Source organism: Halichoerus grypus, chromosome 4, assembly GCF_964656455.1.
Source record: "Halichoerus grypus chromosome 4, mHalGry1.hap1.1, whole genome shotgun sequence".
Classification (NCBI taxonomy): Eukaryota; Metazoa; Chordata; class Mammalia; order Carnivora; family Phocidae; genus Halichoerus; species Halichoerus grypus.
Genome location: NC_135715.1, coordinates 73207802 through 73232019, shown reverse-complemented (window position 1 = coordinate 73232019; position 24218 = coordinate 73207802). Strand labels below are relative to the sequence as shown.

The 24218-nt window shown below is 48.3% G+C and overlaps 1 protein-coding gene across 1 annotated transcript; it reads left to right on the top strand.

Annotated features, from left to right (window-relative positions):
* Positions 1 to 6843: 6843 nt before the first annotated feature.
* On the top strand, positions 6844 to 9786 carry RASL11A (RAS like family 11 member A). The gene is made up of 4 exons (XM_036077027.2): positions 6844 to 7131; positions 7537 to 7593; positions 7700 to 7779; positions 8701 to 9786. The coding sequence occupies exons 1-4, from the start codon at positions 7008 to 7010 to the stop codon at positions 9166 to 9168; spliced, it is 729 nt and encodes a 242-aa protein (XP_035932920.1). The 5' UTR covers positions 6844 to 7007; the 3' UTR covers positions 9169 to 9786.
* Positions 9787 to 24218: the final 14432 nt, after the last annotated feature.

Genomic DNA, 24218 nt, shown 5'->3' with positions numbered 1-24218 from the left:
GAGGAAAGCACTCCCCTCCCCCCCAACTTTTTTTTTTTTTTAAGACTTTATTCATTTATTTGAGAGATAAAGCACAAGCTGGGAGGAGAGGGAGAAGCAGGCTCCCTGCAGAGCCTGATGCTGGGATCATGACCTGACCTAACGACAGCCACTTAACCAACTGAGCCACCCAGGCACCCTGAGCAGACATTTTCTAGTTTCTGTGTGTTTAATCTTGTTTTCCTATGGACTTCACCAAACTAGAATGTTTTGGATTTTAGAGGGCTCATAACAATTTTGTTCATGAGTAATTGGGATTATTAAGTCTCCCATATGATGTGGAAAGATTGGGGAACCTCAGACTTTGTTCATTTTCCGGCAGTTTGTATTAACCTTACTTTCTGTTGCCCCTAGATTAGACCAAATGATTTCCAGAGGTCCTTTATGCACATAGGGCCTATGACTCCATATTCCCATGACCACCAGATGACATAATTGTGACAAAAGACATGGCAGAGGATCAGCTCTCTCAGTTTAGGGGGGCTGGTGAAGGTGAATATTAAGAAAAGGAAGGGCTGCAAATAGAACTGGTTTAGGGGAGTTCTTAGGGCAGATCATCAGAAAATGTGAACTCTAACATCTGATGTACAGTGGCAGTTTTCTAATCGCTATAATGGCAATAGTGGTACCATGAATGTACATAAAACATTTTTGGTTTTGGGGGTTCCTGGGGGGCTCAATCCAACTTGGTTTTGGCTTAGGCCTCGGCAGTGAGGTCAGGCTCCACTGTGGGCTCCAGTGGTTCTCAAGTATGGTTCCCCACCTGACAACATTTTTGGAGAACTTGCTAAAAATGTGGGCCCACTAAATCAAATTTTGGGCGTGAGCCCAGCACTCTACAACCTCTCTGGGTGACTGAGATGCTCAAGTTTGAGAACCACTGATCTATGTCTTTAGTCATCTCTAATATACTTGAAACTCAAAGTTCAGAACTTGTTTTCTGAACCTCTATTTCCAACTCCCTCTTGGGCAGTTCCATCTGGATATCCTGCAAATACACAGATTAGTTTGAAGAGGTTTTATTGGAGAAATAAATTGCATCGAATTCCCCTAGCTTTGAGTAATGTGTATGTGCTGATAAATTATGTGCCCGCCTTGAAATGCAGGTCCTTTTAAATGAGTTAATTGTTATAGATGGTGAAATTATACATGAATCTCTTAAAATTTCCCTTTCCTACACTTTGTGAGGATGAAGAAAAATGTTCTAACTTTAAAATTTTTTGCCCTATTAAATTAGAGCCATTACCATAAATGAAGGTGCGTGGCTCCTTTAACTTTTGATTCTGTCTTTTCTGATCTAGCCAGGTACCTTCTGAGGACTTCTGTTTTATTCAATTGAGCCTAATCCCAAGAGTTGAATAAAATAAATCACACTCTCAATGTTGGGGCAGGAAAAACCCCACAGTTTCATATCTCTAGTGTATTCTCACTGTGTATTTCATATCTCTAGTGTCAATATTTTCTCTGTACTATGGTGGGAAAATGGAAAACAATTTTTGCTAAAATGGAGCGTTAACAGTTGCCAAGATATAAAAGTAGGTTTACTTTTTGAGCACAAGAGAAAACAATTAGATTTGGAATACAAGTGTTTATCCCATCCCCACTTAAAAACAATAGTATTGTTCATACAAAAGCTTTCCCAGAATCTGTTAGACAAGTTACTTGGTTATGAATAATAGTGGTGAGGCAGCCTCTGCAGCTCGTATTGCTGAGGCGGAAAGTTTGTACAGAGGAGTGAATAGCAGCCCAGGGTTTCTGTATTGTGATTGTTTTCCAACTGCAAACGTGTATGGTGAGGATTAATTGACAGGCTAGCTCATAAAGCCCCAAATGGAAAAAGCATAGAGAAAATGCCTCTGATACTTCCTTCCTTCCAAGATTGGAATTTATGGAAATCATTTGATTTGGAAAAGAAATGCAGTGAGGTACTCTATTCTCCAAAATGAGGTGATGGCTTAGCTCAAGTGAGGATGTGATAACTTTTTGCTCCTGAGCGAGAAGGAGGTTCAGAATAATTGCTTATGGGAGATGAGTAAGTAAATAGTTCTAAGATTCTTGAGAGCAGAGATGATATTTTGTTCTTCATATATATATGCTCCTAGCACTGACCCTGTTACATATAGTCAGGGTTACCCTCCTTAAGAAAAGTTCAGTGGCTTTCCATAGCCTCCAGATAAATTCCTGAGCATGGCATGCATTGCCATCCACAGTCTGGTCCCCAACTTTTTGGGCTATCCACCACATCCTTCTAATGTTTGAGACTACTCGTAGCTCCCCAGACTTGCATTATACTTATACTTCCATGATTTTGCTCATGCCATTCCTTCAACTTGACATGCCATCTCCCACCCTCTGTGTTTCTGCCTACCAAATATTAGTCATGCTCAGAGACCGGGCAATTTCTTCCTGTAGCTTTCACTGATTACCACCGCCCCCTCCCCCATTCAGATTTAATTCTCCCCATTGCATCTCTATTGGAGTTGGCACCCTGACCTGCTTTGTCATTCCTTTTACATGACCCGAGTGTTTTCATTCCGCTCTCTACCTTGATGGAAAATGCCAAGATTAGAAATCAGAGGGGTTGGGGGTGTCTCCTACTGAATGGCTCAATGACCGGGTAAGTTATAAACTTGTCTGAACCTCAATTTAGGAAATATTTAACCCATTTTACAGGTTTAGTTAAGATTAAAGAAGAAATAGAATTTTTTGGTAAACTCAAATTTATAAAGGATAATTTCACTATAGGGATGTCTGTGAAGGCAGGCAGGAGTGTCTTATACTTTGTCATCCCCTCAGTAGATGATTGGTAATAGAAAGTTAACTGTTAATATATGTTAAGAAAGAAAAAAAGAAGAATGTAGCAGGATGGGAAGAATGAAGGGGGGGAAATCAGAGGGGGAGAAGAACCATGAGAGACAATGGACTCTGAAAAACAAACTGAGGGTTCTAGAGGGGAGGGGGTTGGGAGGATGGGTTAGCCTGGTGATGGGTATTGAGGAGGGCACGTTCTGCATGGAGCACTGGGTGTTATGCACAAACAATGAATCATGGAACACTATATCTAAAACTAATGATGTATGGGGATTAACATAACAATAAAAAATTAAAAAAAAAAAAAAGTTAACTGTTCTTTGTATTCTGTACCAGCACTTAATGGAGTCTTGCAGTGAGTAGATTTTCAATAATTTTGACTGTTGAAATAAAGCAGGAAACTGGTAGCAAAGCACAGTTTTTATTCTGGTGAAATTACCTAAAGGTAGTCTGTGAGTCTTCAGTGAGCTCATTGTTCAAGGATTTAGGATACACAGGAAGAGCTGGTATTAGGAGGTGATGGATGGTGGAGGGAGAGATGTTCTTGAACTAGAGGAGGACCCTTGGCAGCTTTACCTCGGCTAGAAATCAAGCTGATATGGCTGGTAAAGGGTTAATAACTTCCCAAGGCTGCTATTTGCGAATTACCAAATTCTGCCCTTCATAGTCATTTCAAACACCCACAGGATCTGTGTATCCATATCTGTGCCTACACATTTCCATTGTCATTTTAAAACCACTTCAGTATGCCTGTGTTATATTGGTTGCAGTACAATTTTACATAACTCTGGACACAAAGAAATCCAAAATGAAATAGAACACAAGCAGCAACAATTTAGGCAATGCTATTTATAATGTTCAGTAACAGTTCATCAGTAACAGTTCGGTAACATATTGTCTGTATTAAAAGGTCATGGATTATCTTGTCTATTTGCAGATGCAAAGAGTTTCCAAGGAGAATGGAATAACATTTTGAGCTCTCTGAGCTAAGGTGCAATGTGAATGCAAAATGGAACATAATTATCAGTGGACAGAGAACAGTCTTAGGAATCTTACTTATTGGGTGACCTTAAACTAAAATGATCTTATTCCTGACAGGGAATTAAGATGGGGAATGAGGTGTAGAGGTGAGTCCAAGATTCGGCTAAGAAAGTGCTCTTTTCCCTTGACAGTTCTGCATTTTAATCCCAGGAAAGTGAAAGGTGCAGAGTCCATTGATTCCTGCTCAACAGAGATCCCCTCTTTTATTTCTTGACTTAATGGGGGAGCAAGGTGTCCGCTAGCTCCTGGGGAGGAGCTAGGGTTGTTCTAAGGTAGTGGCAATCCCAGTCTTCTTTGCTAGATACTTGGATAAACTCTCAGCTTCTCAGTTCTGGAGATGAGAGGTAAGAGAAAGTCTGCTGGGTTCTGAGAATTATTTTATTTCATAATAAAAAGACAATAGAATCCCACACTCCCTTCCTGCTTTGGTGAGGACTTGGTGTTTGGTGAAACAGGGGCCATTTTGTGTTCAAAGAGAGCCAAAGAGCATCTGGGACACAATGACTTGGACCCCTATCACTGAACAGCTGAAGGATCCCTGGAACCAATGGTTTCAGAGTGGTTCTGTAAATAGTAACTGTCTTTGTGGTGCTTTCTCCTGTCAAGGAATGAGGTGGCCTGCTTTAAATCTTCCCAGTTAAACTGAAGTTTAACAGAAGGGGATTGCCTTGTAAGCTGCCAAAGGTCAGTGCAACTGAGATACAGCAGTTACCTCAGGACATTTCCTGGAACACTTTCTCTCGAGAGTAGGTTGCTCTCAAAACCAAGCTATTGGGATAATGGTTACACATATGACCTCTGTCTTTTCCATTTCACACAGTGAAGACAGCATTCATTCATTTATTCATTCAGAAAGTCAGTCAGTGAACAAAGGACCTTCAAAGTCCCAGGTACCACTATGTGCTGATGCTAAAGACACAAGCTAGAGTCTCTGCCCCCTGGGGACAGTCATGAAACAAATTTTACAGAGAGTAACAGTTGAGATCAGTGCTGCCAAGGGTGTCCTAAGAGGGAGGACCTGGGAGATAGGAGTGGGGCTGGCAGTGCTGATCAAAGAAAGCTTCCAAGGGAAGAGCAAGTAAACAAGTCATCATCTATTCCTAGTCTACAGCAGGAGTCCTGAAGAATTCAACTGAGAGGTGAGGAGAGCAGTGGGGATGGAGAGGGGGAGACACCCAGGGGTGTAGGCAGTAGAAATGGTGGAACTTGGAAGTGAGAGTGGTTGGAGTCGAGGATGGAATTCTGGGTAGATGGAGGAAACATGCATTAGTGTAGTTGGTTGCTAAAAATGGATTCCAACCTCTATCCCTCTCTGCATCTCACTCAGCCCTGTCTTTTTTATTTCTTTGAAATATCTTTTTCAGAGAGAAAGAGAGTGCATGAGCCGGGGGAGGGGGAAGACAGAGGGGGAGTAGAAGCAGACTCCCCACTGTGGGGCTCAATCTCCCAACCCAGAGATCGCGACCTGAGCAGAAACCAAGAGCCAGATGCTTAGCCCGACTGAGCCACCCAGCCCTTTCAAATGTGACTTCAGCTCCCTCCACTTAGGCATGGAGTGTATCCTTTCCCCTCTCCTTGAATCTGGGCTGGAATTGTGACTTGCTTTGGCCAACAGAATACAGCAGAGGTTATGGGTTCCACCGTGGAGTAGGGCTCAAGAGGCCTTTTCCACTTCCACTTACTCTCTCTGAAACCTGCTCAACCACCATGAAAGCAAGCCCTAGCCGTCCTGGTGGGGGGGGGGGGGGCGGGGGGGCGGGGACGGACTCCGACAGGTGAGTCCGTCACTGCCCCTCCCCCATCACAGCTGACTGCCTGCCACCCTCTGCCAGCTCTCTGCTGATACATGACAGGGCCCAGCCTAGGTCAGCTGAGTCTGGCCTAGATTAGGATAACCACTCCACTGACCTACAGACATGAGCAACTATGGGGGATTGTTTTAAGCCATTAAGTTTCGTGCAGTTTGTCGTGCAGCAAAAGCTAACTAATACGACCGAGACAGAGAAGGGGTAAGGAAGGGGCCCTCCAATAGGCAATTGACATATGAGGCTGGTACACAGGAGGCCAGAAGCATGAAGTTCTAACCTGTAAGGATCAAATCCCAAGGCCTTACTATGGTCCGTCTCCCCAAACCCAAGACCAGGACATTTTTCTCTTTTGTGTCCCCTTTTTCCACTCTCTCATCCTTATCCTACACTTCATTTTGCGCTTAGAAGTAAGTACTTGAATAATAAAAGCAAATGCACGACTCAAGTGCATAAGACAGTATTAATGATGGAGAATTAGTCCGGAGCCAAAGCTCCCAGGGGATGGAATGTGTATTGAGTGTTCACTAAGGAGTGGATTCAGCCAAGGCCAGCAGCGAGGGTCTGGGCTTGGAGGCTGAGCTGCAAACAATTACTGCCCCCAAGAGGCCTTCACATTTGTGGAGCAAGGTCACAGTGACTGCAGGTCCCTTATAACGGCTACTAATTCAGGGATTCCGGGCTTTACCCTCCTCCTTTTTCCTTAGTAATGTCACCCCTCAGCACCTTTTGAAAATAAAAAGGGCAATATACCCAACAGGAATTTACCCCTCCCATTGTTGCAGAAACATCCGACTGATTGCACTTTTTCCTGTTTCTTTCCTCCCCCGGCTCAGAACTGATCGCAGGTTCACCCACTGGTCTAGTGACCCGGGCTCGCCTCTGCGGGGTGGAGGGGCCCCCAGGGCGGCGCAGGCACAGCCCCACGAGAGGCCTCCCACCGCTCGCGGGACCGTGGCCGTCCTTCAGGGGTTGGGGGCGGCAGCGGCGCGGGGCCCGGACGGAGCGCGTCAGGCTGCGAGGCGGTGCGCACGCCGCCGGCGCCCGGTCCCTCCCCCCGGGCTCTCCAGCGCCCCGGTCCCTCCCGGCCGCCGCGGGAAGGGGCGGGAGGGGGAGGAGCCGGAGGCGGCCGCCGCGCCCCCGCAGCGCGCGCGCAGCCCTTTAAAACGGCCGGCGCTGACAGCTCGGCCGGCCGCCGCGGTCCCCGCGCACCTGTGTCCGCACGCTCTCTGTGCTCGCGAGCCGCTCCGCTGCGGCCGAGGCCAGGCGTGCGCTCTCGGCGGCGGGACCCGCTCGGCCGGCGCGCTCTCCATGCGGCCGCCCACCATGTCTGGGCACTGTCTGCTCGCGCCCATCCCCGAGTCCTCCTCCGACTACCTCCTGCCCAAGGACATCAAGCTGGCCGTGCTGGGCGCCGGCCGCGTGGGCAAGAGCGGTGAGTGCCCAGGGGCCCGCTCGGGGACGACGGGGCCTCGGGGAAGAGCCGGAGCTCTGGGCGGAGGGGAGGAGGATAGAGCGCCAGAAGAACCTGCAAGTTTCCGCGCCAGCCCCGGCTCTCCCCCGCCAGCTCGCTTTCCCCGCTGCTTCCTCGGGGCGGCTACTCCTGGGGTCCCGCCTGGCTTGGCCCCTGCTGGAGGAGGGGGGCTCGTGCGGCAGGTAGACACCTGCAGTCAAACCCGCGAGAGACCGCGACGGCCGCACCCTTGGCTTTGCAGAGCCTTCCAACCTGGGCAGTACCCGGGGTTCTGCGGCCCAGCGCCCTCTCCTTTTCCACGGGAGCGTCCCGGTTTGACTGTTTTGTCCTAGTCCTTTAACTGATTTTCCTGTTTTTCCTTTTCAGCAATGATTGTGCGCTTCCTGACCAAGAGATTTATTGGCGATTATGAACCGAATACAGGTTAGAATAATTTCGTGCTCTCTGCTTTTGTGGCTGCATGCTCCGATTTTCTTTTTTGCTGATATGTGTGTAGGAATTTAAAAGCAAAGTCTCCTTCATCCTTCAGGCAAGTTGTATTCACGGCTCGTCTACGTAGAGGGAGACCAGCTCTCCTTGCAGATCCAGGACACCCCGGGGGGCATCCAGGTAAGGACGGCCCGAAGCGAACGGCTCACCACCGCGCACACACCCAGGGGGCTCCTCAGCGGGCGCAAGATGTGTGAACACACCTGTTTTGCATTCAGATGAAGGCGTGGGCTGTCCCCAGGCGGGCTGTTAGAAACCCTCCTGGTGGGGACGGGGTGAGTGGATGGTTCCAGAGGCAGCTTCCTCCAGTCCAGCTCCTCCAAAGGGGAGAGAGAGTTAACCTCTGTTTGCAGCCCTGGGAGAGGCATCACTACTTGCAGGGATGGGGCTCACCACTTCTTTCAGAGCTCGGCCATGGAACCATTAACAGGGGTGGGATTCTGGAGAGGGTCTTCTCCCCTAGCAAGGACAGCGAGAGTGCTTCTGGGTTTCTAACTGTTCCCTCAAGTCGGTTAATTGCAACCAGATAACCCCTTGGCAAGCAGTCGGGAATTTAACTTGATTAACAAGTTATTAATTGCGATCCCTTGGAGGGAGGAAAGGTCTTGTGGAAGACCAGAAAGAAGGACTTTGTTTCTGTAACATTCTCAAAAAGGATATGCTAAAAATATTTTTATGGGCTTGGGAAAAGATATTTATCTTGGCTTATTTTCAAAGTTTTGTTTATTCTCAGTTCCCTGAAGATTGCGCCATTCTTCTTTGAAAGTTCTCATTGAAGTCATTCTTCAGTCAGCCAGGGCTCACCACAGAATACCTGCCAAGCAGGGGGTTAATGCATTGGTGACAGCCAATAAAATAACCCAGGCAGGGAGCTTGCTCTTCTTGCGTCCAAAGCCTCCTTCTGCAGAAGCTAGGTAGCATCTGAAAACTGTATTTATGATTTCTCTTTTGAATGCTTTTTGCAAGGGTTACTCTGATGTTATTTTGAGTCCTCTCCCACTGAGGGCTTCCTTGATCCAGACTCGTTCTGATCTTTCTCAGGTCCAAGACAGCCTGACCCAGGTAGGTGATTCCCTGGCCAAGTGCGTGCAGTGGGCAGAGGGCTTTCTGCTGGTCTACTCCATCACAGACTATGACAGCTACCAGTCCATCCGCCCCCTTTACCAGCACATCCGGAAGGTCCACCCTGACTCCAAGGCCCCTGTCATCATCGTGGGCAACAAGGGGGACCTTCTGCATGCCCGGCAGGTGCAAACGCATGATGGCATTCAGCTGGCCAACGAGCTGGGCAGCCTATTCCTTGAAATTTCCACCAGTGAAAACTACGAGGACGTCTGTGACGTGTTTCAGCACCTCTGTAAAGAAGTGGGCAAGCTGCACAGCCTCAGCGGGGAGAGGAGAAGAGCCTCCATCATTCCCCGGCCGCGCTCTCCCAACATGCAAGACCTCAAGAGGCGCTTCAAGCAGGCTCTGTCTTCCAAAGTCAAAGCCCCCTCTGCACTGGGGTAAACCCATCTCACACAGACTCGGCTCCTTTTTATTGTGCGTTTGTGCAGCTGAAAAAGACAGGGGACGTCCCTTTTTAATTACACATTCAAAGTTTATTTTTATACAAACTGTTGGTTTTCAAGTGTATGTGTATTTCTGAAAATTCAGTGATTGCCTAGAAGTTGGAGAGGTTTTTTTTTAAATAAAAATTTTTTTTTTTTTTTACTGTAACTGCTAGCCACTTTTCCATTAAAGGCAAAATGGCAACATTGCTCCTTGTTTTTTAAATGTCTTTTTATAGAAATCATACTTGCACCAGCGCCCAGAACGGCTCCATGCTTGTCCTCAGCCTGAACTCCTATTGGTGTCTTGCGGTAGGGGAGCCGATGTAGAGGGAATCTGTTGTGGGAGAAAGCAAAGAATGTGGAGGAGAAAAGATTTGAGCAACTGCAGGATGTCTTTAATTAGGGCACTTTGCCACAGGCATGAAATTGATACCACGTGATTTTCAAGGAAAGGGGTTCATAGTACGCTGGTGCTAACAAATCGCAAACATGAATAGCAGTTTTATTTATTGGTGCAAATGGAAATCTACTCTCTCTACCTGTATTAGAAAATAAAAATTCCTTATGTCAGTAAGTGCATCCTACCTAGAGTTGCTTAAAAATTCTCCTTCCTGGGGCGCCTGGGTGGTTCACTCAGTTAAGCATCAGACTCTTGATATCGGCTCAGGTCATGATTTCAGAGTCGTGGGATTGAGCCCCGCACTGGGCCTTGTGTTGGGCTCCGTGCTGGGCATGGAGCCTGCTTAAGATTTTCCATCTCCCTCTTCTCCTCCCCCCCCACCCCTCCCTCTTTCTAAAAAAAAAAAAAAATCTCCTTCCTGCTCTGTCTTCTTGACCCTCACATCCAACAGGGCACTTGATCTGTCAGTTCTCTCTCCTCTTTTTCTCTGAAGCATCACTCTGCCATAATCCATCCAGCTCTGGCCTAGACAGGCAGGCAAGTGTAGGTGAGATCGGTTTCTTGTCTTCTGGACTGACACCCCTCTGATTCTTTCTTTACACCGGAACAACCTGACTAAAACCAACTCTAATCACTTATTTTCATGATTGAAAAACCTCAGCTGTGTTCCCTTTAGCTACTGGATAAAATACAAATGAGGCATGACATCAAGGTTATTTCCCACCTCTCCAGCCTTCTCATCCCCTCCTACAAACACACTCACACACATTTACATGCCCCCTCACACAGTGGGGCTGAAAGCCCATTCAACAGAACGGTCTGCTGCTCTCAATATATACCAGGCTCTTCCATGCCTTCCTGCCTTAGCAGGAGCTATTTCCTGTGCCTGGAATATTTTTCCTCTTCTCCTCTAAAAGATCACTAATTCATTTTTCTTTTCTTTTTTTTTTTTAAGATTTTATTTATTTATTTGACACAGAGAGACACAGCGAGAGAGGGAACACAAGCAGGGGGAGTGGGAGGGGTAGAAGCAGGCCTCCCACTGAGTAGGGAGCCTGATGCTTGGCTCGATCCCAGGACCCTAGGATCATGACCTGAGCCGAAGGCAGATGCTTAGCGACTGAGCCACCCAGGCGCCCCGATCACTAACTCATTTTTCCAGACCCAAGTCATGTGCTCTATTAAGCTCCTGGGCTGCCCTCTTCGAGTCTTTCTCCATGCCTACAGCATTTGTGGGACACCCGACCATGTCATGTAGCTAGTTGTCACCCCCATTGGAAGGAGCACTGCTTGTGGGCTGTAACTGCACTTCCTAACTTTGTATCCCAGGCTTTGGGCCTAGTGCTTGCACCTAGAGTGGTAGGTTTTCAGTAAATATTTGATGAATAATATGATGAGCTGAATGCATTATTTTTTGGTGCCAAGGGACAGTAATGGGAGATTGCATGAGACAACTTGTCACATCTGCAGAACAAGGACAGGAGATGTTCTGAGTAGTTAAAGTACTTTATCAGCAGTGACAGAGAGGAAATAACACATATCCAGCTTCTGGCCGCTGCGGACCATTACCCTGCCTTCCAAGGACACCCATGTCCATGTCTATGCTGTTAACACCATTCTTCCCTATAGTTGAGGGGTGTCTACCTATGCAAAATGGCATGAAGGATTGCAAAAATGAGATAATTCATGTCTAAAGCAGTGTCCAAATAATTAAGGAAGAATACGATTTTGAATTCCATTATCTTTGAAAAAGCACCTAATTCTTCTTGCTCATTTGCATACCCTCAGAACAAAAGCAGTTCTTTCTATCCTCAGCCATTCCTGCTTCTGCCATACATCTTAACTTTGTAGGCGAGGACATGAAAGCAACAGGTTGACCTAATCATTGCCACGCCCCCAGCATGCCCGGATTTCCACCCAGTGCCAGGGGCTCTCCACCTCCAAGGAGCCGAGATCAGACATCCCATGGGAAGAAGGCATCGAACATCCCATGGGAAAAGTCATCATGGAAACGCTAAAAAGAACAATACAAGAGATGTCCCAAGGCAGCCTGTGATGAAGTTCCAAGTGAGCGACCAGTAAGGACAGGAAGTACCCTTGACCTCTCCAGGGGAGAGCACAGTGTAGACCAGAGGGGTCAAAAGAGGAGTCACGGGCAGTTCCAAAGGAGTAGCAGCCCCTTGGGGCACAGGCCGGCTGGAGGGCCACGCAGAAAGCACTCCACATCGTATTTTTCCTGTCCTCAGCATCACAAATCACTGACCTCCGGGGCCTCCAAGCTTCCTTTATTTCTGGTCCCCAGACCCGACCCGGCATATGACCTGGATCTCTGGTCTCAGAAGGCTCAGTGCCTGTTCCCCAGGCCTCCTGCTGATGGGGGTGAGGTGCGTGGGGTGCATCTGGAAGGAACCCTGGGATAGTAGCCCTGGAGATGGAGGGGGAGCCTGGAGTTATCAGGAGGCAGGTAGGGTGGGAAGTTGTCGGCTGTGTGTATAGGAAAGAGGGTCCGAGGATTTGGGCTTGACTGGGTGCTGAGGAGGCCCTTAGTGGAAGCCGAGCTCTGAGCCAGCTTCCCCTTCCCACAGGAGTGGGGAGGGCAGAGCCATCGGAGCCCTGGGTGTCACTGTAGTCCTGGTGGGTCACAGCTTCTGGAACACTGGGCAGAAAGTTGGAAAGGTGGGCAGGTGGGTGGGAGTACCCTCACACCTTTATCACAGTTTTGCCTTACCTCTGAGGTGCCATCCTCAGTGTCATCCTCTCCATCCTCATGGCCCCTCCTCACTCCGTGCCCCCTCCCCTGCCCCTGCCTCTGTTTCTGTGCCCCCCCTCCCCCCGTCTCCACGGCTGCCACTCATCCTCCTGGTCGAGGCTCCATTCTATTCTGCTCTGAAACTGTGGCATGATTTCATTAACGTGCCCATCGGTGTGGTCCCAGGGAAATGGATGAAATCCAAACGGCTAAATTGTACATCCTGCGTACATTCTGTGCCTCACATGTTCCTCACGAAAAGCAAACTCGAAAAATGGGAAAATAAATCTATTATAGCATAAGAAAATAAATTTGTTTTGCTTGTGTCAAGGCGAAGGTCACAACGGGAGTTCTAAAGTTTATTAATATCTCTTTGGAGAAATGGATTAAAATAAATAGCTGTGGAAGGCGGCAGTGAACAATAGAGCAAATGGAAAAGACAAGATGACTGTTTAGTCATGAACTTGGGGCTCGAATAGCTTTTTTGTTCCGTGTACGTGTTATAATTTCTACTTCTCACTATGCAAAGTTACCGATCCAAATTTACAATGCGATGATAATTTGTATGATTAATAACTTATTCTTACCATTTGATCTGTCTCCAAAAGGTGGGGTATTTTTAAGGACTTTGTTAAAATGAGTATTAAGCTACTTTGACACTCAATAAGAAGGTCGTGATATATAAACAAACTCAAACACCATGAAGTTAGCTGGGGCTGTAGGAAAAATGACCACCCAGGCGTCCCACCCCCGTGTGCTTCTGCCTCAGGAGAGAACGAGCTCCTCAAGGGTTGGACAGGTCCTCAAACATCTTCGGCTTCACAGCACCTGTTAGAGTGTCCGCCACAAAACAGGATCCCCAAAAACATTTGCTAAGGTGAACCATTAGAAAACTTAAGGAGTCCCTCCAATTGCTTTTTTTTTTTTAAAGATTTTATTTATTTATTTGAGAGGGAGAGAGAGAGCAAGTGAGAGCGCAAGAGCAGGGGGAGAGAGGAGCAGGCTCCCCGCTGAGCAAGGAGCCCGATGCGGGGCTCGATCCCAGGACCCTGGGATCATGACCTGAGCCGAAGGCAGACGCTTAACGACTGAGCCACCCAGGCGGCCCTCCAGTTACTTTTATGTGGCTGTGAGTGCAGGGGTGTGTGTCTATGTGCTGAGTTCCCTTTGTCCAACTGTCAGAGTTGGCCCTTTCGCATTCTCCACAGCAGGCCTGCTTGAACAAATAAGTATTATTGCTTTGGGTATTCTTTACATCTTTATTAAGACCACCAAGACAGTCATTTGCATGATTTCAAATCATATTTATTGAGAACCTGCTTCCTACAAAGCTCTGTGCTGAATGTTGTTGTGATCAAGACAGCACTCTTTCCAGAAACTCAGTCCCGTGGGAGTCCTAGGGGCTCGGCCTTGAGGGTGGGATTCTGTGGGATGAAAGGCAAAATACGATTCTGACCCAAATCTGAGGGTGTTGACAAAATCAGTGGAGGGGAGAGATCACAGAGCTGAGCGGGGAGTGAGGCAAACACTCCTCACGGGGCGAGAGTACCCTTCCAAAGAAAATGACATTTCTTACTTTACAAACTGGAAAGCATTGGGGTTTTTTTGAGCATTATTTGCTCAGCTGAGGATGAATGAGTTAAAATTCTAAAATATTTGCTGCCACTTTTTTATTGGCATTCTTTATTTAAACTAGAAGAACATTGTTAACAGCAAGGCTTACTTACATAAACAGATTTTGCCTGGAGATACTAACGTGTCTTTATGACTGTGGAAAAACAGGGAAATTTCAGGAGCTCCTGCTGATGAGACAGTTACTAACCAGCTTTATGAAGGCGGCAGACTTAGATTAGGTTCCAATCCTGCTTTACCTGGGGCAAAGGGCAGTCGAGGTTTCCGTGTCTCTGCAAATGGACGTAATACTACCCATCAGGCAGAATTATTGGCAAAGCTGCCACACAGAAGGTGTCCAGTAAGTTGTAGTTGTTTTAAAGGTAACTTGGTACATTATGAAGTTGTTTCTGGAAAAGAGTGCTTTTCAAACTTGCTTGTATACCCTAAAAAGTATAGTAGTTGCTTTGCAAGATATGACTTTCTCCATGTTACATATGGAAAAAGAAAGTTTTCTGGGGAGCAGTTATTCCCTCACAATTACTGATCCTTTACTTTGTGCTGGGCACTTTTATTTTCTCGATAATAACCTTTGAGGTAGAGCTATTATCACTCCCATCTTTCAGACATGGAAACTGAGGCTCAGAGAGGTCATGCAGTGGCCAAAAATCACAGAAGCCAGAAACCGGGAGGTCTGGCTCCAGGAAGGGGAGAGGGCTCCCTTCAGCTCAGGGCTGTTTCCCCTGGCCAGACACGTGCCTGCCAATGTCTTTTGGAGAACTTGTTAAAAACGAAGATTCTGGGGCACAGTCCCAGGGATTCTGTTGCTCTGTATTTGAGCTGTGGAGGAGTAGTCTGCATTTTAAAGAGCTCCCTGAGTGGTCCTGAGGCCGGATGTCTCATGTTTGGAGCTTTCAGCAAGATCACAGTCTGGGCTCCCCCCATGCTTCCTGTTTATCCAGAGGAACGTCAGACTTGGAGGGGGGAGGGTGGGAGTGCCACACCGGAGGGGTGGGAGCCCCTGCATCTGGCCCGGGAGCTGGGGTGGGCTATTCTCACTGAGCTGCACCCAGGAGTCTTCAGTACCACCTGGTAGAGTGCAGTTGTCTTTGGGGGGGGGGTCTCTCCCTGAGTCACCCCTTTGAAAGCCACGTGGTAGGGGGGGCAGTGTGCACTGTCTAAGTCAGCGGGCTAGGGACACCCTCTCCCTGGCTGTGCTCTCTTCTCTGACCCACCCAGAGGAGCAGCCTCCACAGCGGCCCCCAGAAATTCAGGCTTTTTATTTTCTCCTGGAACGCCTGGCGGAGGAGAAGGCGGACGGCTGAATGTCAGCATCCCTGGGGGCTGTGGGAGCCATGGTATACTACAGGGAGGGAAGGTGCCAGAAGCAGAAGTTGCCAGTGCACATCTGGGAGCTAAAGATGTCTCCCCCACTCCAACTCAGTGTGATCCAGGGCATCTCCAGGAATTGCGCGCTCTGTGTGTTTCTGTGTGTGTGTGTGTGTGTGTGTGTGTGAGAGAGAGAGAGAGAGAGAGAGAGAGAGAGAGAGAGAGAGAGGTGGGCTGGGAAGAGGGAGGGAATAAGTTCGGGGTTTATAGAGAAAGGTCAATGAATTTCTCCAGGTGGGGGAAATACAAGGATGCTGCCGCAGCGTTTGAGGGGCCATTCCTGGGCGCTGTGTGCTGGCTTCATCATTTGTCACATAATAAGAAAACTAACACAACAAATAGCTACCATAATTACTGAATATGCACTATTGTTCCATGTATTCCTGTGTATTATTCAGGGCTCTCCAGAAAAATAGAATCAACAGAAAAAATATATATATATAAAGAGATTTGTTATAAGGAATTGGCTCACATGCTTATGGAGGCTGAGAAGTCCCAAGATGGGCAGTCAGCAAGCTGGAGGCCCAGGAGAGCAGACGGGGGACTTCCGGTCTGAAAGCTGACAGGCTCGAGATCCAAGAAGAGCCAGTGTTACAGTCTGACTCCAAAGGCAGGAGAAGATCCCAGCTCAAGGCGGGCAGGCTGGGCGAGCTCCTTTGAACTTGAGGGAGGGTCACCCTTTCTATCCTATGCAGGCCCCCCCTCAGATTGGATGGGGCCCCTGCATATCAGGGGGGCACTCTGCTCGACTTGCTTCACTGGTTCCAATGTTGATCTCATGAAGGAACACCCTCACAGGCACACCCAGAATAACATCTGGCCAAATATCTGGGTATCCCGTGGCTCGGTCAAGTTGAATGTCAACATAACCATCATGCACAGTGAGAGTCTCAGGTGTATTATCTCATTTAGTCCTCCCAAACTGCTCCAGTAGCTTATTGTTACCATCACCATTGAATGGAACAGGAAAATGAGGCCCTGAGAGGTTCATTAACTTCCTCATCATCTCTCGACTGGTAAGGGGCAGAGTGGAGATTTCAGTCCACATCTCTCTGATTGGAAAGCCACCAGACTGTACATGCCAATTGTCAGAGGTCGTCTGCAAGCTGCTACCATTCTCCTAATCAACCATTTTGGCCTTGAAAAGTACATGGTGTATCAGTCAAAGCTATCATTTGCAAGCAATGGGAAAGGCTCTGTCTGGTTAATAAAAAAGGATTTTATTAAAAGGCTATTGAGGGGGCACCTGGGGGGCTCAGCTGGTTAAACATCTGCCTTCAGCCCAGGTCATGATCCCAGGGTCCTGGGATCGAGTCCAGCATCGGGCTCCCTGCTCCTTGGGGAGTCTGCTTCTCCCTCTGCCCCTCCCCCCTGCTCGTGCACTCGCTCTCTCTCTCTCTCTCTCTCTTGCTCTCTTTCAACTAAATAGATAAAATCTTTAGGGGAAAAAAGCTATTGAGGGAGCACCTGGGTGGCTCAGTCCATTAAGCAGCTGCCTTCGACTCAGGTCATGATCTCAGGGTCCTGAGATTGAGTCCCGCCTCGGCTTCCTGCTCAGCAGGGAGTCTGCTTCTCCCTCTCCTCCCTGCTCATGCTCTCTCTCGCTATCTCTCTCTCTCAAATAAATACATAAAATCTTAAAAAAAAAAAAAAAAAAAAAAAAAACTATTGAGAAGCTTAGAGCATCACCAGGCGAGTGGGAGAACCACATCTGGGGCTGCGCAGCTACAAGGGAGGCTGTGGGACTAAGTGTCCGGCATTTTCAGCATCTGCTGTGGTGGATGGTCCCTGCCTCCCACCCAGCCCCGTAGGGTGCAGGCTCTCCCCAGATGCTGGAAAGGGGTTTGGAGACTGAGCAGGAAGAGAAGGTGGCAAAGACCGCTGCACACATCTAATGATGATTGGATGATGGGAAGGGATGCCTGTCCTCCACTGTAGACGTGACACTGGTAAAGGCCAGCTCTAAGGCACGTCCCGGGGACTTCCTAAATACTAGACCCTGAGAATACATACAAATCTGACACTGGGGAAACTGAGGTTCTCAGACATTAAGTAAACACCCAAATTCTATTAGCAAAGAGAGTTAGTATTAAGGGAAGAATTGTGTTCCAAAAAAACATATGTTGGACTCCTAGTACCTCAGAATGTTGACCTTATTCGGAAATAGGGTCTCTGTAGAGATAACCATGTTAAAATGAGGTTATTAGGATGAACCCTAAATCAGTATGACTGATGTCCTTACAAAAAGGGGAAATTTGGTGCCTGGCTGGCTCAGTCGGTGGAGCGTGCAACTCTTGATCTCGGGGTTGTGAGTTCAAGCCCCACATTGGGTATAGAGTTTACTTTAAAAAAGTAGTTAATAATAAAATAAAATTTAAAAAAAAATGTTAAAAAAATAGTTAAAAAGTGGGGGGATATTTGGACACAGAGACAGACATGCACAGAGGGAAGGTGACAAGAAGAGACACAGGGAGAAGGCCATGTGAAGATGAAGGCGCAGAGATTGGGATGATGCACCACACGCCAAGAACTGCCAGAAGCTGGAGAGAGGCCAGGGACAGAGCCTTCCTTAGAATCTGATGGGTGTGGCTCCACCAACAACTTGACCTGCTCCTTCTAGCCTCCAGAAGCAGGAGACAGTCCATTTCTGTGGTTTAAGCTGCCTGGCTGGGGCGCTTGGCTATGGCAGCCCGAGCTGCCTAGCCCAGGTAACAAATGGCTGGGCCTGTATTTGAGTCTGAACTTAAAGCTAGAGCTCTACCCACTGCACACCTTGCTCCAGGCATGGCAGCCCAGAGCAGAGGAAACGTGACTCTCTATTCCATTCTCGAACTCTGTATCAGGTTGTGGGCTTAGCTGACATGAAATCTAAATGGCCTAGTGAGAGAGAATTTGCTTCCCCACATATGCAGTTCAAGCTGGTGTAGGGCTCTGCTCTGAGGTTCCGTCAGGGGCCCAGGCTCCCCCTCTCTGTCACTCTGCCTTTTCTGGTGTCACCCTTGATCTGAGGTCTAAGATGGCTTTCAGCCATTCCGAAGCCAGAGAGCACAAAGGCGCTGAGAAGCACTAGACAAGAGGAGGCTCCTTCCCTTTAAGATGGAGACCCGAAAGTTGAGTCCTTCCCCTCTGCCCACCTTCCATCCTGTGACTGAGAGATGCCATCTTCCGCTGGGCAGCTTGCTCCCTGCTAAAAATTCGACTGCCATTTATTATTAAGGGGCAAGAGAATGGATATTGGAGACAACTAGTGGTCACGGCCACAACATCCGTCTCAAGACAGATTCATTGTCCGGGTTTTCACAGATTAGTAGAGGACAAGGAAGAGAAGAGTTTCCTTCACGTCTGGCTGAAGAAGGAAGGGGAAGTCTGTCCCCGAATGGCTCTGCCCAGTGTCCTTTCAATGGCTTGTCTGCTCCCGGTACCCGAGGAGCCTGGAGACTCTGGGGTCCCCACCTCGGCTTCTCCCAGGCCACCCCCACACATCACAGCAAGGTCCTCTGCCTTGGAGGGATGGGGTCAGACTGAAGAACAGTCTGATGGTCAAGGACATCCTTATTTATGGACTTGAGGAGCTTGGAATGGAGGAAACGAAGTGAGTGGTGACTCATGGGCTTTGGTTCTCCAGCTGCAGATGGGAAAGGATTGGGGGTGTAAGCGGCCAAAGCTGGACTTCCCATCTAGGCCGGCTCTGTGGCCTCTGGTCCCCTCAGGGCTGCCCACGAGGTAAAAGCACCCCTGGGTGGAGAACGCCTCTGAAAACCAACAAAGTTTGGTCTGCTTGGGTTTGTTCAAGCCCCTGAATGAAGAAAGACTAGACAGTGGCTTGTGCAGGTCCTCACGGAGCCTGGGTGACTCATTGCCCGACCCTGGCCCTCAAGCTCCTCGGTTATAAATCAAGAGGTCTGGATTTCGTTAGTGGTCCAAAAGTTCCAGCGTGTGGTGGACTCACCTAGGGGTGTGTGCTGAAAATGCAGTCTCCTGGGCCCACTCCCAGACACCCTGCTACAGCAAGTAGCTGTAAGAAAAATACCTAAAACCTATTGAGTACTTGGCACCTGCTGAACACTGTTCTAAAGAGGTTTTCATGGATTAACTAATTTTATCCCGCCACGATCCTGTGACATGTACTATTATTAGCACATTGGCACTAATTAGTATTATTAGTACATTATTAATAGCGTGAACTATTACATGCACAGATGTGCAAATGGAGGCACACAGCGGATGAGAGTCTTTTCTCAGTTCTCGCAGTTGGAAGAGGCAGAGCTGTGATCCAGGCCCAGCTGACCTTGGCTGTGGGTCCAGGGCTCTCCGCAACTGCTTTCCCAAGAGGCTGTCACGAGCCACAACCCACCCATTCTGCTGGCTGCTTAAATAAAGTCTCCCTGATGGGACTCGCACTTTCATAAAGAAGATAAGATAGACACGCACCTCACACAGTACAGGGCAGACACAGGCAGAAGCAACCGGAAAGGGATGAGCCATGTGCTCACTGGAGGGCCAGTGAGGGGGTTCCCGTCTTTCTGATGGGAGGGATTCAAATAAGCATCAGAGAGAAGGAGGCATTTGGAGTGGAAGCTTGTCCATATGTAGAATCTAAAAAAAAGGAAAAAAACCCCAAATGAACAAACAAACAGAAAGCAGAATCAGACCCATAAATACAGAGAACACACAGATGGTTGCCAGAGGGGAGGAGGGATGGGCAAAATGAGTGAAGGGGAGTTATGGAATGAATAAGTCACGGGGATGAAAGGCACAGCACAAGGAATATAGTCAATGATGTTGTAATAGCGCTGTAGGGTGACAGATGGGAGCTCCGCTTGTGAGCGGAGAATTGTCCAATCACGATGTTGTGCACCTGAATCTAATGTCACATTTTATGTCAACTGTACTAAATAAATAAATAAATGGGGAAGTAGGGGCTTGTCAAGGGTGGAGGGAGGCGAGCACCCCCAGCCTGAGGGAGGGGCCTGAGCACAGAGTTCCAGGTGCTGATATGACCTGCTTTCTCCGAGAAGTGGGCCCTTTGGTTTGGTTGGTGGGCGGAGCCCATGCAAGAGGGGAGCTGGGGAGGTGAGGCGAGCCTGTGAGTGGGACTGTGAAGAGCTCGATGCCCTTCGAGGTCAAGAAGGTGGAGGCTTCGTCCTGCAGGCTGGAGGGAGCTGCGAAGGGACCCAGGAGACCAGGAGGCTGCACCGTCTCGACTGTCCCTAATCGTGGGGCAGCAGCAGGGGGAGGGGGCAAGAGGTGGTGGGCACCAGGGGGATGGCTCAAAAGCAGAGTCCACAGGAAAGAGGTGGCCTGGAGGTTTAGAGTGAGGGAGATAGAGGTGTTGCGGGTGACCCAGCCTTTTTAGCATGGGGCAACTGGAGAAAAAGAGACATTCTTTACCAATGAGGGCACCCCCAAGAGGGCTGGGTAGAGCAGGCAGTTGAGTTGAGGAGCTATGAAGATGCCCTCCATTCAGAAGATAACGCAGGACCAGTGAGAGGAGTGGCCTTGGGAGGCGTGCATCCCTGTGGAGTGGGCACTTCCACACCCCAGAGTGCGGGGCGCGGGGCGGGGGGGGGGCGGGTCTTGCTTACTTAAACGACCCAGCTGCACTGAAGAGTTAGGACAGGCTGCCCGGGATCCCCATCAGTCCTCTCAAACTCCCCACAGAAGGACCGTTCTGCGGGCTACAGACCCCTCTCTTCATTGTCCCGCCCCCCAGCATACTTCAGGACGCCAACATGTCCACCGGTGATTCTATTCTAGGGGTGCTTGGGGCGGGGCTGTCTTGCAATAGGAACGAACTCCCATCTAAGAGGACAATCCCAGTGTAAGCTTCTCTTGGCTCCCACCCATCTGTGCTTTGAAAGGAAGTGTCTGCATGAACATGCATACCATCCTGTGAATGGTACACAGACAAGATCATTCAACTGGTGAGAGATTTAGATGCTCAAAGACAGGCAGTGGAGTCACTTTTCCCATACTGCCATGCAAATCTGAATGCCCGCTAGAACGGTCGGAAGCCAGGTACTGTACATTCCAACTGGCAGAACACTTGGCTGTTTATAGTCGGAGCAGCTGGTATTGTCACCATTTCCTTCCTCTCTCCACCTTTTCCTGGAAGCAAGAAGGACCTGCCTGCCTCCTGTTCTCCCACCCCTTGATCTCTGCAGGTTGACTGCAAGCCTGTGGGAAGTGAAGGGCAGATGGTGAGGTGGAGTACCCTCTCTCAGGCACAATCAGGCCTTACCTACCCATCTAGACTGGCAGCCCAAGCTTCCCTGACACAATCCTCCCTCAGTTCCTACGAGACCTTATCTACTCATTGAACCTAAACATGATTTGTCTTTCCTGTTCCCTGGCGTCAATGCACGTGTTCCTTCCACCTGGAATCCCTTCTGCTCCTCCAGATATTAGCCTGTTTGCAAGGGCAAACTCAAATGTCACTTCCTCCACGGACCCTCCTCAGACCTCTTTGCCTCTCCACCCTGAGCACCAAGCACATAGTAGATGCTTGATCAATACGCATTGAGTGAGTAAGTGAAGGAAAGAACAAAATGTTCATTGCCTCTGTTGCTTGGAGACACTGATTAGAAGATTAGAGCACAAGTGGTCTTGGGGGATAACCAGTCCATAGGATGCTGATGGTTGTCAGGGGTTGGGCTAAATTAACTTTACATGTTCTTATTCTATCTGTGCCAGGAAGCTGGAGACAGATGTGCTGGACGAGGCTGCTTGGCCCTGATCCTTCTGTTTTATGCAGACAAGGATGTCATCTTGCTGACACTGAGTTTGTTCGGGAACTAGAAATCTGATGTTTGTAAATATTCCTTTGAATGGAAGCATCAAATATAGAGATTGTTTGTATGAATTCTTCCTTAAGAGTGTTGAAAGCCTAAGTATCACATGACTGTGGCAAAGGGCAAAACCAAGCTTCTCAGATCCAGTAAGACCCCACTTACATGGTCATTGTCACTGGCAGCCATGCACACCTGCTCCCACCCCCAAGTCCCCACCACATTGATTTGGATGGCTCAGAGAAGCTGCACTGTGTTATGCCCAGGATTGAGCTACATTTCTGTAGCTGTAGATAATTGTATTAGGCACTTACAGTGGGGTAGTCGTGTTCTTCAGAAATGATGCCTTCTAGGGGCGCCTGGGTGGCTCAGTCATTAAGCATCTGCCTTCGGCTTGGGTCATGATCTCGGGGTCCTGGGATCGAGCCCCGCATCGGGCTCCCTGCTCAGCGGGAAGCCTGCTTCTCCCTCTCCCACTCCCCCTGCTTGTGTTCCTTCTCTCGCTGTGTCTCTCTCTGTCAAATAAATAAATAAAAACTTAAAAAAAAAAAAAAGAAAGAAAGAAATGGTGCCTTCTAGGGGCGCCCAGCTGGCTCAGTCAGTTAAGCATCTGCCCCAGGCTCAGGTCATGATCCTGGGCCCCTGGATCATACACAGGACTCCCTGCTCAGTGGGGAGCCTGCTTCTCCTTCTCCCACTGCCCCTCCCCCCGCTCATGCATGTGCGCACACGCTCCTTCTCTCTCTCTCTCTCAAATAATTAAATAAAATCTTAAAAAAAAAAATGATGCCTTCTGTTATGGACTGAATTGTGTCCCCTCCAGATTCATATGTTGAAATCTTAACTCCCAGAATATGACTGTATTTAAAGATAGGGTCTTTAAAGAGGTATTTAAGTTAAATGAGGTCATGTGAGTGGATTCTAATCCAATCTGACTGGTTTCCTTGTAAGAAGAGGAAATTTGGACAGAAACATACACAGAGGAAGAGCCATGTGAGGACATAGGGAGAAAATGGCCATCTACAAGTCAAAGGGAGAGGCCTCAGAAGACACTAACCCAGCCAATCCTTTGATCTCAGACTTCCAGCCTCCAGAACTACAAGAAAATAGATTTCTGTTATTTAAGTCCCTCAGTCCATGGTGCTTTGTTATGGCAGCCCAAGCAAACTCATGCCCCCTCTAATAGGTCTATGATGGAGAGTCACATACATGCTGATTTTCTCAATAAGACAACATGCAATCATTCCATCATCCTCTGCCTGAAGATCAGAATTGGGAAGACCTCATATGTGTGAAAACGTCTTATTAGCTGTGAAGGTTTATATAAACCCGGTTTCTATACCTGTAGATATCAGGAAATAATACCCTTCTTTGTAACACCCTATGCTTGTCCTAGAGGGTGAGGCTCAACGTGGGTGCTGGGTAAATTCTAGTTGGCCAACTGAAAAGTGATAACAGTGGGTGGAATGTTCACCACTAATGTTCTGTACTGCATTGGGCACTTTGGGTTGTGTAGGACAATCCACCTCCTTCTTGGGTGTGGCCAACTGACACAGTCCTTCGCTGGAGTCTTAGACTGGAGTCTGTCTCCACAGGAGCAGTGAAGAGAATTCCACCTTCGTTCATGTCATAGCTCCAGCAGAGCAGTGAGGATGGCTGACATTCAGTCACTGCATTTCTGTGGACAAAGCACTCAGCCTGGCTAAACTCTGTGTCCTCACCCACAAAATGAGGATGTTGGATTAGATGACCTCCACAATTTCTTCCAGCACTAGAATTTATGATTCTTTCCTTGTATCAATTAGCATGCATTTGGCTAGAAACTTGATTCCAGCTGCCTTTGGCCATAGAAACACTCATCATCTCACATAATTCCAAGCTCAGAGGGTCCTGCCATTTCTCCATTCTGTCCTCAGTATCAACTGCATTTCAGGGCTGGTTCTTTTCTTGGTGGCAAGATGATGACAGCCCAAGGCTATTGGGGCTTCGTGTCAATCAAGAAAGAGCGAACATCTTTCCTATACCATGGAATATGTTTTTGCTCAGTCTGATTAGGCCAATGGAGGACA